This window comes from Osmia bicornis, chromosome 5 (assembly GCF_907164935.1).
Source record: "Osmia bicornis bicornis chromosome 5, iOsmBic2.1, whole genome shotgun sequence".
In the NCBI taxonomy this organism is placed as follows: Eukaryota; Metazoa; Arthropoda; class Insecta; order Hymenoptera; family Megachilidae; genus Osmia; species Osmia bicornis.
In genome coordinates, this window is record NC_060220.1 from 570,829 (window position 1) to 585,287 (window position 14,459).

At 37.9% G+C, this 14,459-nt stretch overlaps 2 protein-coding genes and 2 long non-coding RNA genes across 8 annotated transcripts; 2 read left to right on the forward strand and 2 right to left on the reverse strand.

Moving 5' to 3' along the window:
- Window positions 1-61: 61 nt before the first annotated feature.
- LOC114882661 (importin-4-like) lies at window positions 62-5,674 on the reverse strand. 2 transcript variants are annotated; one of them, XM_029199558.2, is made up of 15 exons: window positions 5,327-5,674; window positions 5,189-5,247; window positions 4,745-4,831; window positions 4,564-4,671; window positions 4,345-4,497; window positions 4,091-4,276; window positions 3,724-4,018; window positions 3,500-3,657; window positions 2,831-3,428; window positions 2,522-2,757; window positions 1,893-2,445; window positions 1,649-1,824; window positions 1,364-1,572; window positions 981-1,291; window positions 62-890 (listed from the first exon to the last, which is right to left on the reverse strand). In XM_029199558.2, exons 2-15 carry the CDS (start codon window positions 5,240-5,242, stop codon window positions 766-768), a joined length of 3,249 nt encoding a protein of 1,082 aa, XP_029055391.1. In that variant the 5' UTR covers window positions 5,243-5,247; window positions 5,327-5,674; the 3' UTR covers window positions 62-765. The 2 variants fall into 2 exon arrangements, with proteins under 2 accessions (XP_029055391.1, XP_029055390.1); XM_029199557.2 differs by lacking the exon at window positions 5,327-5,674 and having other exon boundaries at window positions 5,189-5,320.
- Window positions 5,373-8,842, forward strand: LOC114882674. 3 transcript variants are annotated; one of them, XR_003790467.2, is made up of 7 exons: window positions 5,373-5,460; window positions 5,703-5,829; window positions 5,909-6,003; window positions 6,080-6,246; window positions 6,314-6,386; window positions 6,763-8,350; window positions 8,754-8,842. It is a non-coding gene; the product is annotated as an uncharacterized LOC114882674 (long non-coding RNA). The 3 variants fall into 3 exon arrangements; XR_003790465.2 differs by lacking the exon at window positions 8,754-8,842 and having other exon boundaries at window positions 6,763-8,066; window positions 8,147-8,238; XR_003790466.2 differs by lacking the exon at window positions 8,754-8,842 and having other exon boundaries at window positions 6,763-8,070; window positions 8,147-8,236.
- On the reverse strand, window positions 8,747-14,315 carry LOC114882665 (forkhead box protein E1-like). Of its 2 annotated transcripts, none has more exons than XM_029199562.2 (2): window positions 11,544-14,182; window positions 8,747-9,016 (listed from the first exon to the last, which is right to left on the reverse strand). In XM_029199562.2, exons 1-2 carry the CDS (start codon window positions 12,730-12,732, stop codon window positions 8,760-8,762), a joined length of 1,446 nt encoding a protein of 481 aa, XP_029055395.1. In that variant the 5' UTR covers window positions 12,733-14,182; the 3' UTR covers window positions 8,747-8,759. The 2 variants fall into 2 exon arrangements, with proteins under 2 accessions (XP_029055395.1, XP_029055396.1); XM_029199563.2 differs by lacking the exon at window positions 8,747-9,016 and adding an exon at window positions 11,319-11,473 and having other exon boundaries at window positions 11,544-14,315.
- On the forward strand, window positions 8,923-11,642 carry LOC114882677. The gene is made up of 3 exons (XR_003790472.2): window positions 8,923-9,097; window positions 9,701-10,111; window positions 11,559-11,642. It is a non-coding gene; the product is annotated as an uncharacterized LOC114882677 (long non-coding RNA).
- Window positions 14,316-14,459: the final 144 nt, after the last annotated feature.

A 14,459-nucleotide genomic window follows, 5' to 3' on the forward strand; every position in this document is an offset into this window, starting at 1 on the left:
GGGAGTTTTCATAGATAAAGAAACACAAACAATATTTGTAAAAAAGGGTACAGTGCAACAATTTTATTTTTCAAATATTACGTTTATCTTCAATGTATACATGCGATACTTCATGCTACACATAACATTATGGGATACAAATAAACATAAAACCTATTTGTCAAAATGTTTGCTATTCCATATAAGATTTCTTTAACGCCTACTGTATATCTATTAGATTTTGAAATTTCCGGTTTCCATCATTGGTTGCAATATTAATCTTCATAACTGTGCTGGCTGAAATAACTAAAATATTTCAAAATACTATAAGTTTGTTAAAAAAAAAAAAAAAAAAAAAAAAGAGAGAGAATCAACAGACTAGAATATAATGGATTGTCTAATCAGTATACATAGCACCTCATAAATATATGTTCCCACCATGAAATCATTATGTAGTTTTGTGAAATGTGAGTACCAAAAATAGGCTTAAACGGAATACACTGTTCTGTTTGATTAATTGCACTTAGTCAAATGTCTGGTATTATACATCTTAAACGTACAACAAGATTTCCATCATTATGAGAACTCTTCGATATTGGACATATGGTATAAAATTGTAAACTATTGTAACTAGTGGTGAAAATCTCAATATTTTTCATATAACTTTACGAGACACGTTTCGTTGATCACTTTCTTTTAAGATAACAATATCTTCACCCATCAGTCTGCACATTATATGCAAAGCAAACCAATAAAAAATCGTTGTTTTCGAATTCGTTTCGAAATCTAACAAAATGTACGTTGAATTTTCGTTGCAACTTCTACCGGGAGCTCGGCGTATGCAGCATTCCATTCATTTGGGAAATCTCGCTGAGCGGATTTGCTAAATTCCATAACAAAATTCTTTGCCTCTGTGGAAAAAAATATAAACGTATAGTTTAATACGTGTCACGGTAATATCTTCATAGTTAAATGATAAAAAAAAATATTATGTAACGTACCATCATCGGTAGCTCTCTCCTCGTGTAACACGCTAATAGCTACCTTCAGTAATACTTGCATATGAGGTTGTAAGATAGAATGACCGGCTTGATACAATGTTAGTATGCTTCTAAACACTGCCTTGTTCTCTTCAAAATCTTCTTTTAACGGTAACTGATTAACAAAAACTGGGAATACTTGATCAAGAGGCAAATTAGAATAATTAGCGATGATAAGTCGCGCAATTGCACCGACTACATTATCACGAGCTCCTGCGTGAGATTCCTTAGCAATCGCACCTGATAAAACTTGTAAAATATCAGGGTAATGTCTATCAAATTATTATTAAGGAAGAAAAGTTTAAATTTCTATCAAAGCTTGGAATAAGATATTAGAAGGATACGAATAAACTGCATCTTTTCCATGTAATGCAAGTTCACCAATTCCATAGATCGCATTATTACGAACTTCAGCACTTGGATCATCTGTAAGCCTCAAAAATGTAGGAAGCAACTGAGGAATGAATGCGGCTACCGTATGTTTAAGCCCTGAGAAACATTCTGAAATTGTACCAACTGCAAAAGATCTTTGGGCTTCAGATTTATTTTTTTTCTGAAAATATTAGCTAGTTTTCAAAATGTAAATATAATATCAGGAAAAATGTAACTATGATTAAATAGAATCGTACCAATCTTTCTAAAAGCATCGGCAGGACAGTTTGGAAATAAAGTGCAAAATCTTCTGGAGGGATTATTTTTCCGAAATTAGATAGCACATCACCGGCACATTCAATTAGTAATTCATCTTGCTCAGCTTCAGTGTCAACATCTTCTGCTTCCTCCTGATCTTGACATTCCGTCTTACCTATCGTAAATCACATTCTGGCTAATGATTATTAAAATATGAAAAATAATTCTGGGCTACATATTTACCTGACATTACGTCTGTAACACAATTCATAATAGCATCTTTATGACCTTCTCCAACAAGAACATCTGATTTTATTTCTTTCAAAAGCTCTGTGTAAGCATCTAAACCGCTAATAGCTACTGTTCGTTCGTCCCCTAATCTTATTAATTCTGACAGTTTTGGAATAAATACAGAAAGAGCTTTCAATAAAGCCTCTTTTCCTTCGTTAGTATTAATTTTTGAGAAATTAATGCAAAATTGTAGAATAGCATCGATCACAGCTTTGCGAATATCTTCTTGTGGATAATTAATTAATTTGAATGTTTCTTCAAAAGATTTTTCAAGATACGGCAGAAATGCTTCCTCTGTATGCTCTGCGATTTCTTTCAACGCTAAAATTGCTTCTTCTTTTTCTTCAATGTATGCATTCTCAACACTATAACCCGCGACGTCGTCGTCATCGTCGTCATCTTCGTTATCTGTATTTTCAATATCTTCTTCGTCATTTTCATTTTCATTTTCACTAAGATCTTCATAAACGGGAAAAGCAGAGGTTTCATCCTCTTTAAAGTGAGGCTGCCAAAAACAAAATAATATATTTGTGCACGTGTTTCCCACTCCAGTATTCATTATCGTTATACAAGTTACTTACTACTATGCCTTCTGAACTTTGTATGCTTGTTATCATGTAGTCAACGATTTCTGGAAGAGCAGCTGCAATTTCCTTTTTCATTATAGTACTAATCGAAGCAAACAATCCGTAAATAGACTTTTTCAAATCTGGATCTTCGGTTTCTTTCAATAATTTCATTCCAAAATTAAGAGACCTACCAGCCAAAGGTGCAAAATTTTTATCACCTATCGTTCTTGCAATTACTCCAAGAGTATCTACAATTGTAATCAACCATTAACATAATTACTATACGTTATGTTGACTAGATAAAATAAGAAACACACGAACCAACTGCTTGTACTTGAAGACACATGGTTTCTTCTGACTGTTTTTCCGAAAGATAACTATCAAGAATGGAAACAATTCTTTCAAAGTATGGCAACATGTTCTCTTTACTTGCCATGGCAGCCGAACCTATAGCGCTTAAAGAAAGTTCTCTAACATGAACAGGAGTATCTGCACTTAGAATTTCAAAAAGTCTTTCCATCAAAGTTGGTAAATATGGCAGAAGACTTTCATTCAAGTTTTCACAGAACATTTCCAGCGCATAAAACATACGATCAACCGAAGGCGGCTCTTTCTTTTCTTGCTTAATATGAGCACATATTTGACCAAGATATTCGAATAACACCGGTAATAATTCAGATGAATATTGGGAAATGTCAGGTTGTAAATGTTCAGAAAACTGTCCAAGAGCAAACAGTGCAGCATTGCGTACCACGGGAATGGAATCGGTAATTCCCTGACAGGTGCAACGCAAGAAAGATTCAAGATATTTAGTACGGATATATTCTGAACAACCCTCTGCTAACACTGCCATCGCTAAATATGATGCTTTCTTTGCATATACATCTGTACCTTGAAGACTAGGTTCAATGTAATGCAACTGTAAGAGCAATTTCATGTAAATTAATTTCGTACGCTATGAAAGATTACTGAAAATATTTCAAATCATACCAATTGAGGAATTAATTTCTCTGGCGGTAAATTAAGTGCAAGTAGATCTAAAGTTTGGGTAGCACAAGTTACAGGTGTATTATCTTCGTTATCACCACTAAAATAAATTTCATAATTATCATCCTCGGGTCGCGTAGACATAAGATTGAACAAGAGATCTATAAGGTCATATTAAAGAATTAATTTTTGTAAGTAAGGCTATTTATAATATTATTATACCTTACCTATAATGGGTTCAACAAGTTTGTGTTTGATTATGGCTTTCTTTTTTGTCCTAGCCAACCAACCGATAAAGCTAACTGCTTTAACTCTAAGAGCATCATCTAATGATTTATTACTAGCAATAGCAAGGCACATACTGACAAGAGGTTTGACATGAGGTGCTATTACAGACACTGCATTCTCACACAGTTCATCTAATAGCTCAAAACATTCGATAGCTTTATCTTCGTTAGTAGCGGTAAGCGATTGAATTGTAGTCATTACTCGAGGCATCATTTGATGATAAGCATTTACCATCTATAAAAATAATGCATTATTAAATATAGTTAATATCTTTTGTTACTTTATTAACAATTATCTATGACCTACCATTTGATCACCTTCAACCAAAGGAACAAGGTTCTGCATTATTTTTAAAACATAATACGCTACAGGATTTCCCAAATCTTGTAAACTATTTAATGTTTGTGCCAAAAGAACTGCAAGAGAACCAACATGAGTAAGATACGCATCAGGTGCAATTTCTGTCATAATTGACAAAGTATAGGTTCCCAACTGTAACAACATGATATTTTATATGAAACTTCTTGGAAATTTTACAAAATATGTTAGAGTTTATATACCTCTTTATCATTTAAATTTTCACTAGTAACTAGCTGTTGCACAAATTGTAACACCTCTGGCCATCCATTAGTAGGCAATTCATGTTTTACAATTACACCAATTAATTGTGCAATTGCATTCTTTACAAATTTTTCTTGCTCATTTACTAATGCCTAAAAGACAACAGAAGCTGAATATATTATTAACAAAATATAATCCCTAAAATTATATTTTCTTACTTGTAAAATTACTGATTTAAATTCAGTACGTATATGTTGCGGTAATTTTAACCAGTGTTTTCCTTTTCCATAGCGTTTTCTGAGTAATACAGCAGCGTACTGTCGTATCTAAACATACATAATCTTTTATTATAAAAATTGATAATGAAAGCAACATGTTTGTGTGGTAAAAGTGAAATACCTGAGAATTTGTTGAAGTGACAATAAGTTGACATAATGCTGGTGTACTCTCAGGTTTTTTAAAAGCTTCTCTAAGCTCTGTTGTTCCCTATAAACATTTTATCAATACTATATGTTAAAAGTAAAATATAAAAATCTTTGTGAACAGGACCTTGAAGACACACTTGTATGTTCAGCCTTTTTTAATATTAGAAAGGATTACATGGCATGCATATTAAAACATCAAAGGTATGAACAGTAAAGAAAGGAAGACAGGAAATAGAATATTTTATTCGTTTCAAGTATACAAGGTACATGAAGGAAAAAGCATTTTCTGGTAAAGTTAATAACGTTGATTAAATAAAATAATTGATTTAATTTGAAGTGGTTATCAACAGGAGCAGACACGTGTTTTGAATGTCACAAAATTTCTTTCTATTATTGAGTGTCATTCCTCTAGCTATACCTGTTGTATTGTTGCGTTATCGGCTACGAGTAACTTCAATAATATTTCCTCCATTATTGCTGTAATATTGATAATAAAATATGAATTTCGCAGTACTTTAGAGCAAAATAGCCGGCTGTCTACTACCGCTTTTCTGACCTGTTGGTGACGTCCTATAGTTGCTCAAAGCGCATGTGTAATATTGCGTGTATCAACTGCAAAGAAAATTTCTTCAAACCAACTAAAATTATCATAAATTAGATTGGATATTGTAAAAAAGAACACGTTGTAAAGTAAGTCAAGTCCACTATCCTTCAAAGATAAATGTTTCACCAGCCTGAAGGATTTCTTTCCACTTAAACATCAAATCGTCATAAAGATCAGAAAATTTTGCGCCCTACTGTACAGTTAAAGGTTTACATCCTCTTCAAGTTTATAATTAGTGAAATCCTATAGCAATCAGAAAGAATATTGTATTATTCTAAAGTAATTAATTTAATAAGCTGAAAACATTGTGCAAGCATTATTTTTATAGGATTTTTACTTTATGTAACTGCGCGCTACAAAATGGTATCAGTGACGATATCCATAGTTCTTGTTTCACCGCTAGATGATGTTAGTAGTGCGATTTTCAGTGCGCGCTTCCTGATAACGTATCAAAGGTATTTCTTTTTATTTTTACTATTTTATAACTACTAAATATAAGGTATCGTTTCTATTTGAAGCATATTTTTCATGCAGATCATCTCACGAGTTATAGTAAGTCGAAAAACTCAATCATTGCAAGAGAAGTAAGCAAAATTCAATTTCATCAGTTTCGATGGTGCCCATGTAATGTAATTTGTTGAATTACCTATTTTAATATTCTCACAAAACTGTAATGCCTTTATTCGAATTATATTTTTATTGCAGGAAGCTCTGCTGGCGTCAACGAAGCGCAAAACATTTATTTTAAGAAAACAGGCAATTTTCTTTTGCGTTCGACTGTCCTTCGCCACTAGATGGTGATGGTAACGCCATTTTAAAAAGTTCAGTTACAAAAGGGCGGTAGTTTACTAATTCAAGTAATAGATGTACGAGTAAGTAATTTTGAAATTTCATATGAATGTATATTATTAACACGAATGTTTAATTATTCTGTTGTAGATTGGAAACTCCATTTGGCGATGAAGAGATCATCAATGTTGAAAGAATATTTAACATATATCTGTTAATATCGGTAATAATGAATTTTTTTTTCTTTTCTTGTCTGTATAGTATGAGTTGCGAACCGTTTGTCCTGATTTCGTCTAGCCTCACATCGCATCGTACAGTTTATTATTTTAGAGCGAACCCCTTCCTCCTGTGCCTACCTCTCTTTTTACTCCTTGTTCACCCTTCTTTCGTACCGTACCCTCTCTGTTGCTTCCTCCGTTTTTGTAAATGCTCCAATACGGGCGCGCTCTGAGATAATGCAGTCTTTTGAATTCCTAGGATTACTATTTTAAAATTTCACGGTAATAAGCTATAAACAATCATTAGATATATATTGTTTTTCAACGACAATAAGCAACACAGCTGCAGTTTAACGTTTAACAAATTTTTCTTTATTTCAGGTAAATATCAAGAATATATACTACATAACATATTAAAAAATAGAAGATGCTTCGCTTGTTGAAGCAACATATATCACGTTCGGTGGAAAAGTATCGCAGAAATATGAACTTGAAAAAGCACAGCTAGAAGACAGCAAGATGACCTGTCAGCGGCCTCGTTGAGCGACTCCTCTTGCACCTCGTGCATGTTCGTCGTCCGATTTACATACTTGCATTCCAGACGACGAGAAAGAGGAATAGCTTTTTTTTTTCGTACCAATTTAGTATCCGGTTCACGCGATAGTACTACAGAAGTGAACAAATATTTTCAAAGTTTTTACACTTTACTATAAGAATTAAAGTAGAAACACACGACGGAGAAAATTCAATCGCGTTTCTCTCGACGAACAGATTCAGATTCACAGGCAAGGATGAATCTTATTGCAAGAAAAATCTTAATGAGAAATTAATGTCGGTTATGAATCTGTTTCGTGTAAGCCGACACCACGTGCGATCTACCATCTTGCATAGCGAGAGTTCTCTAATTTATTACATAAGCAATCTCCTCTGCCTCTTAATTCTCTAAGACGATTCAAGGGAATAACCGATAGATGGTTAAATCGATGAAACAAAGGGTCATTTATCTCTCAAAATGACGATGCTGCAAAACTTGTAGCTGTAATCATAGTCAAGTATATTAACAGGATATATTTTATAGTGACCGTAGATACAATGAGTACATTGTAATCGTGTTGACTATACATTTTTATATAAACAAAGATTCGCCAGAGAAAATGAGAAAGAGCTAAGGAGAGTTTAGGAAAGCAGTACAATGCAACCCGAATTCAGCAGCCTGATTCATTGCTGAATTTCGCAAACGCGTTCTTTATTCCTTTTCCTTGACCACGATAATGATATTGTCACCAAACTATTTTCGGACATGATAGGCTGGATAGTCGGATCACGATTCCGCGAAGTGGTGCAAGCACGTGATTTTATGGGAACATCTCCAAAAGAGCCGGCACTATTTGAACACGTGACAGAAGGAACGTCCAGGGAAACTCCATATTACTCAAATAAGTGTATCTTGGCTACCCAAAAGGAAGGCTCCGAGACGTGTTCGTCATTTTTATGGCCGGGACAGGCAACAAGCTGTTCCAATAGAAATTCGTTGGGCATTACTATGGCAGCAAGTTACTATCTTCTTTATAGCCTCCTGTGAAAGATCTCGAGGCACTGGCTGGTTCCTCTTTAACTTCTCTGGAAAAAGAAATCTTGTTTTCCCTGTTCAGGAAGAAAAAAAAGAATGAAATGACCGAAAATGTGTCAGTAGGTTTCTGTAACCCTGTATCATTAAATTAAAAAATCAATGAAATTGTAAAGAGTCGAAAGAATTTTATTGTAGGTAAGGAATGATTGAAGCTACGGAGAAGAAGATCTTAAGTGACAGAAGCGAATAATACGAGCTAGCGAAAAGCATAATCATTATGCGCGGGATGACGCTTCAAACTGTCTGACAAACCAGAGGAGTTCTCAGAATTCGCTCGTGGACGAGAAGCAGGGGACTAGGAAAGAGCTTGCCATTATCAACAAAAAACAATTCTTTATCGTAACCGCAAAACTAACGTCACCTCGTTAATATTTACTCCATTCGGCTTGATACATGCATACGACAATCGTAGACTCTCTAATTCGATTCGCAATGAAGACCTTAAATTAACAATATTTGTTCGTAGCTATATAAATATAAATAGGAGCTCAATGTGCGCGATCATCGAAGCGGCTGGTTGAAAAGAAAGGATTTCCTTTAGCCAGGCTTGCGAGGTGTACAACGCTTTCGATGATTCTTGAGCACGCAATGCCATTTTCTTTCTTTTCTTTTTTCTTTACAACTTGTACATACTTGTTCTCTCGGACAGCAGAGTCTATTTAACGTTTGCTCATCGCACTTGTTTCAAAGTTTCATCGACACTATACGTTTAGAAATTGTAACACGTTACACTCTGTTTCAGGTCGTTTCACATACTGTACTTGATCTGATCGTAATACATCGTCGTCGGTGGTGTGGTCGTCGTGTGATGAATGTTCGAAGAAACTGTACCGGGTATGTTTGATATACTCAATCCACCGATGTTGCTCAAGTTGAGAGAGCTTAGAGAGCTTAACGAGCTCAAGGTAACCGATCCAGCCGGATGACCAAAGTAGGACGGTTTACGGTCGATCAGTCCACCCCCGGAACTGTTCGAATTCGAATTCGGACACTGCATCTTTATCCCTGGAACACAAGAAGAAGCGCCAAATCTTTTTGTCCCTCGGACGTTCGTATACGAGAAACAGACAAAAAAGAATTACGGTAGTAAGTAGTTTGGTAAAGCAGCATGTACTTAACGAGTGAATTTTTGAAAAAATTTCAATGGTCGAGACCACACATGATGCGACCAAGAGAGAAAGAAGGGAAAAGCCAAAGATCTCACGATACGAAATCAGTCCTTGTATAGGTACGATAAATCTGAAGCTCCGGCAGCTCTCGAGTAGTTCTTCCTCAAGTGCACACTTCACTCGTGTCTCGACTGTCGTCTTTGTCTTTCTATTCCCTTCTTTTTCTTCTTCATTTTCTCTTTATAACGTCTTGCCTTCTGTTCAAATTTTCCATTTTCCATTTTCCATAGAAAGCCTATTTTGCTCGGTACAAGATCATCCACGAATCAACCACGTAACACGATTTAAAAAGCAACGGGCGTCTCAATGGCAATTGGAGTCCGGTTTAATTCCAGATCGAAGGCAAGTGTAACGAGGGTTTTAAAACGGCGTCGTGTGTGGTCTCAATGGCAGTGCCGTCAGTCAAAATCTCTTCCCGTCTCTCCTCTCTACCCGTTCGAACGAAATCCGAAGTTTCCTGCTTGCTCGAGCAATCTGTTCTCGCGCGCAAATTTCTTACTCTCCTTTCCTCTTCTTTCAGTCGGAGCGTAACGTCGAAATACGATGGCAGTAAAAGAGCACAGAAGCGGCTTCCTCGGCGAATATCGGAGCCGGCGTACCAACAACGATGCCGTAGTAGAGAGATCGCTCCAGAAATACATTCCAACAGCGACGGGGTAGAAGAAAAAGGAGAAAGAGGAAAACTGGGGCCAACCGAGACGTCTGCAGATTGATCTCGTTTACACTTTACTGACTGAACGCCAGGAGATGGAAGGGAGGAGAAAGGGTTGCGTGGGTGGCACGTTTATCCCTTGTCGATTCCACGATGTATCGAGGTGGAAAGAAGGAATAGATTGTACTTATAACGGGAGTGCAGGAATGGGAACGATCTGTTGATCGGAACACGATGGATATACAGGCTTTCCTAACAATATTGATATAAAATGGGAAGGTCAGATTTTTTTTTGAGGAAAATAAACTGGTTTCTTGTTACACGCGGTGAAGAACGAAATAAATATACTCCGTAGTTTTGTTTTCAAGAAATTCGATTTTCGATTTGATATATTTTAAAAACTGATTTGCATATCATTTGATAAAATTATCGGTTCGTTATCAAGGAATCAGCGTTCGTTAATATCTATACAATATCTTGGAGATCAGTGAACTATGAAAGCGAAGTCGGTCTTGCGGAGAGGTTTAATAAACGAACGGGCTAATGTTTGAGGTGGCTACGTTCGATGTACTTAGATTAAAGAACATCTTGTTTACCCCACTTGTAAATGTTTACGCGATAAGCGATTTGAGACCTCACTTTACCAGCACGCGACTACCGGTAACCGATACAAAAAACCGTGTATTTTCGTTCTTCTCGATCATTTGTTTATCACACGATCGAGCATATAGTACGCTGTTGCGTTTCATTCGATTCATTCATAAACTAAATGAACGTAAATGAAATACCACAGATTCTTTTATGAATTCGCTATTTTGCACACGAATTGAGGTAACGAACATTTGATTTTTATAATACAATTTTACAGCAACTTGTAAAAGAGATATGTAGTGATATTTTAAGATTGCTTCGCCATGATATTTGGTACTGTGTAACACGAAGATTTTACTGCCAATAGAAAGGGACGTTTAACGAGCGTTTAATTGTCGCCTACTTGTTAACCACTGGTCTCCACGGTAAATTAATCCGAACGTCAAAATTTCGTGTCACGCCCTGTTACATATGTTATGTTACCAGTTACGAATTATGTCTTCTCGCATGGGCGTGACAGGGAATGTCACCGGGACTAATAGGCGCTGTCAACTCCGGTGATTTCGTGTCTGTCCGCTCCGCGAGAAGTGTACTTTCGACGGTACTATTCAACGAAAACTGACTTTTAAATTTACTCCTCCAGGAAGTTATCGCTTCCTGTGCACCTCTTCGGTAGAATCTAAATTTCGCTGTAAGGTTCATTAACGTTGAAGATACGAAAAGAATCGAAAAACTTTAAAACCCCGTACATTTCAATGTGCCTTGTAATTGTGTGAGACATTTTTTGAACGAATAGCCTACAGTTTTACGGTGCCCGGCGCGGCGCCCATACGGTCGTAAACTGTCTGCGATTTTCCACATGGCCACCTCTGACTGTTATGAATTGTCATTGTTGTCTTCGACTCCGGGATCTCGTGTTAACCTCGTGATGTCTGGTTTTTTTTTCTTTGAAAAGGTGAATCGTCTACGGCATTCGTCTGTACCTTATATTCTGAATCTCGACCCCAAGAGGGCCGCAAAAAGTGTTTTCCGTGTGGTCGTCGCGATTATCTTTGTTTCCAATTATTATTACGATATAAGTTAATTGCAGTATTCAGAGTAAATTAAATTATCCACTCACCATTATCCGTTACAGGTGTCTGACAACCGCTGTGCGGTGAGCTGACGTTTCCAACAGGACTACTGTTCCCAGTCTGCTCCGGAATTCCTTGCATGGCGACGTTTACATTGCTCCCGTTATTGTTCACTCCAGGAAGCCCGTAGCCGACGTAATAATCCTGTCCGGTTGCTTGAGTAGTCGGTACCGGATTAGACGGGCACTTGTAAGTCATCATAGTATCGTTCTCTTTGTAAACAGAGTCCGCGTGATGTTGATGATCCTTTACAGAGAATCCTTCCGTAGCCGCCTTGTAGGCAAGTTGCTCCTGACTCCTGGACCCGTATCCTGGCTCGCTCTTGAACGCCACGATCTCACCGTTTCTGTACACCGACGGTTCCCCGGTTTTGTAAGTGACTTCCGTCGTCTTGTAAGTGACCTCCGCTATGGGTGGGGTCTTGTACGTTGCCTCGGGGTAGGCCCAATCGGCTGACACCGGTGCTCCAGGCGCGTACATCGCGTACTCCTGGTAATTCTGATACTGATTCTGGTAACCGTTCGCGTACTCCATGCTTCCAGGTGTGAGATTCTCGTAACCGGACGGCTGGACACCCACCGGACCACTTCCGGCGAAGTATTGAGGATACTGTGGCTTCAGAGCTTGACATTTGCGACGGAAGCCTCGTGGTCGTCGACGGAAACTTCCCTCTTCGAACATGTACTCCGTCGAAGGATCGATCGTCCAATAGTGACCCTTGCCTGGTCTGCCCAAACCTTTAGGCAGTTTAATGAAACACTCGTTCAAGCTTAAATTATGTCGCACCGAATTCTTCCAGCCTTGATAAGCGCCACGGAAGAATGGGAAGTGTTGTTGCAGGAACGAGTATATTTCCGAGAGGGTTAATCTCTTTCCAGGACTAGACTGAATCGCCATTACGATCAACGCTATGTACGAGTAGGGTGGTTTCTCCTGGCGACGCGCACCTGGCTTCCTTGGTAATTCCGTACTGGATGGATTGCACATCAGTGGGTCCAAACTCTGGTCTTGGTTCGAGTTGCTGGTCATCGACAAGCTCGTTCGTGGAACCACCGAGTTGGAATTGGCATGGGCGACGGTGGATTGATCCTGGAGATGCAGACTCGTCTCCGATTCGTTTTTCATGGCGACGCTGGTTCCGCGAGGTGTCGACGGCACTATCACTGTCTGATCCATCAAGTCCCTGGTCAGTGGTCACACGGTGGTAAACATTCTAAAAACGTTCACTTCACCGACTTCGAACACGAGGCTAATGTAACTTTTCTCACAAAATGTCTGTCACTAATTATCACCGCACCGTTAGATTTAGAGTAACAGTATCTACGATATCCTTATTTCAAATCAAACGAATTTGTCCTCAGGATCTCGTTGCTAGCATCCACTGGACACCTCTTAACAATCCACCAGTTCACGGTATATTTATTATTTATGTTTGCCACGACGTAGAGCGATTCGCGTGGCAGCCACGCGTTTAACTCGGTAATCACAATAAGAAGGAAGAGGAGAAGTCGTTATTTACGTGTGGTCGATGTAAATTGTTTGCACGGTGCCGCACGGTGGGGTCAATTATTTAGACTTGCCACTTGGCAGACGTTTCGCTGATGCGCCGCTAAGTGTTTTCGGATGACTGGACCCGGAGATCAACTTCGGACCTGGTGGAAGCTTGCTACGACGCGATGACGCGAGACACGCCGTCACGACCCCAGCCTCGTCCCTGGTGGGCGTAACCAGCGAGGGTGATGTATCTTGGCTCTCTATTGGTTGCTGCTTAGAGTTCAGCATTGAAGCTCGTGGTCGTGACCAATAGCAGATGTCTACAATTTTACAGTGTCACGCCTGATGACATTAAGCTTTAGGTATTGAGAATGATTATCAGACACGCTGATCACTTTGTAATTGATAATGATTACATAAGCCTCTTAGATTTCCTTATTGCAGAAAAATCTTGCGGATGGTTATTGGATTGTTTTGTGATATTATTAGGCTTCGATATTATTAGAAGGAGATCGAGGAGGGTTTTTATTTATTAGATGACTATTATAATTAATTGAATTAGGTACACTATTGATCAAATTTTTAATGTTAAGTATTCTACTTTACACTCTATTTAATTCTAATTTTATTCTTTGGATAAATTATTTTTAAACAATAGAAATTTGTTTAAAAAATTGTGGTAAATTAAATCAACAATTCAAAAGTAAGTTCTATTCACTTTAGTACTTTGTTCTTAATGTTGCCTCTAAAAATGATCGCTAACAAGTAACGAATTTAACAATTTCAGAACACAGCGCTTCCAGACGGTTGGAAAAATCTCCATGAAACGATTGGTCCACCTGTTGGCCAACGAAGCCGCAGACTCATGCTCCGCCCGCGCATAGAAACGCCCTCCATCTTCTGCTTCGATCTTCTCTTCGAATCGCTGCATCATCGGTTTATCCTGAAATCAGTGTCGATTATCTAGAAATTTAGCCAGTGATGTCAGTTTCCGACTGAACCGACTCGTCATTACGAATCATCGATTCGTGTAACACAAAATGTCGGTTCTCCACCATTATCCCTCTTTGTAATATTTAAAACCTTAATGATGTAACGAGGAATTGTATAAATTTTCAAATATCTGATTATAGCAGCAGGTATGTTTAATTTTAAAGTTTGGAGCTCTGTTCCGGCTCCCCTAATTTAAAGAACGGCAACAGTGCCCTATATTATTCTTTCGGTTCTATGAACTTTCATTTCTTATCGTACAGTATTTCGTCACCACCTTGGCTAGATTACAACGATCCGGCTGTCAATTAACTCGTTGATCGGAGCCGATCGAAGAGAAATGTTTATTCGTCAAAGCACGTGACGAGGTGTCGAGTAACTGGTCCTGAAAGAAAGGAAGAGATCAAGGCTTATCATGA

Excerpts from the sequence above, each read along its gene's own strand:
- LOC114882661 (XM_029199558.2), bottom strand. The coding sequence starts at position 5,242 with ATGGAGGAAATATTATTGAAGTTACTCGTAGCCGATAACGCAACAATA. Across the intron at positions 4,672-4,744 it reads TCACTTCAACAAATTCTCAG|ATACGACAGTACGCTGCTGT; the intron begins GTATTTCACTTT and ends ATGTATGTTTAG. Across the intron at positions 2,446-2,521 it reads AAAGTTCAGAAGGCATAGTA|CCTCACTTTAAAGAGGATGA; the intron begins GTAAGTAACTTG and ends TGTTTTTGGCAG.
- LOC114882665 (XM_029199562.2), bottom strand. The coding sequence starts at position 12,732 with ATGGATCAGACAGTGATAGTGCCGTCGACACCTCGCGGAACCAGCGTC. Across the intron at positions 9,017-11,543 it reads GACACCTGTAACGGATAATG|GGATAAAGATGCAGTGTCCG; the intron begins GTGAGTGGATAA and ends CTTGTGTTCCAG.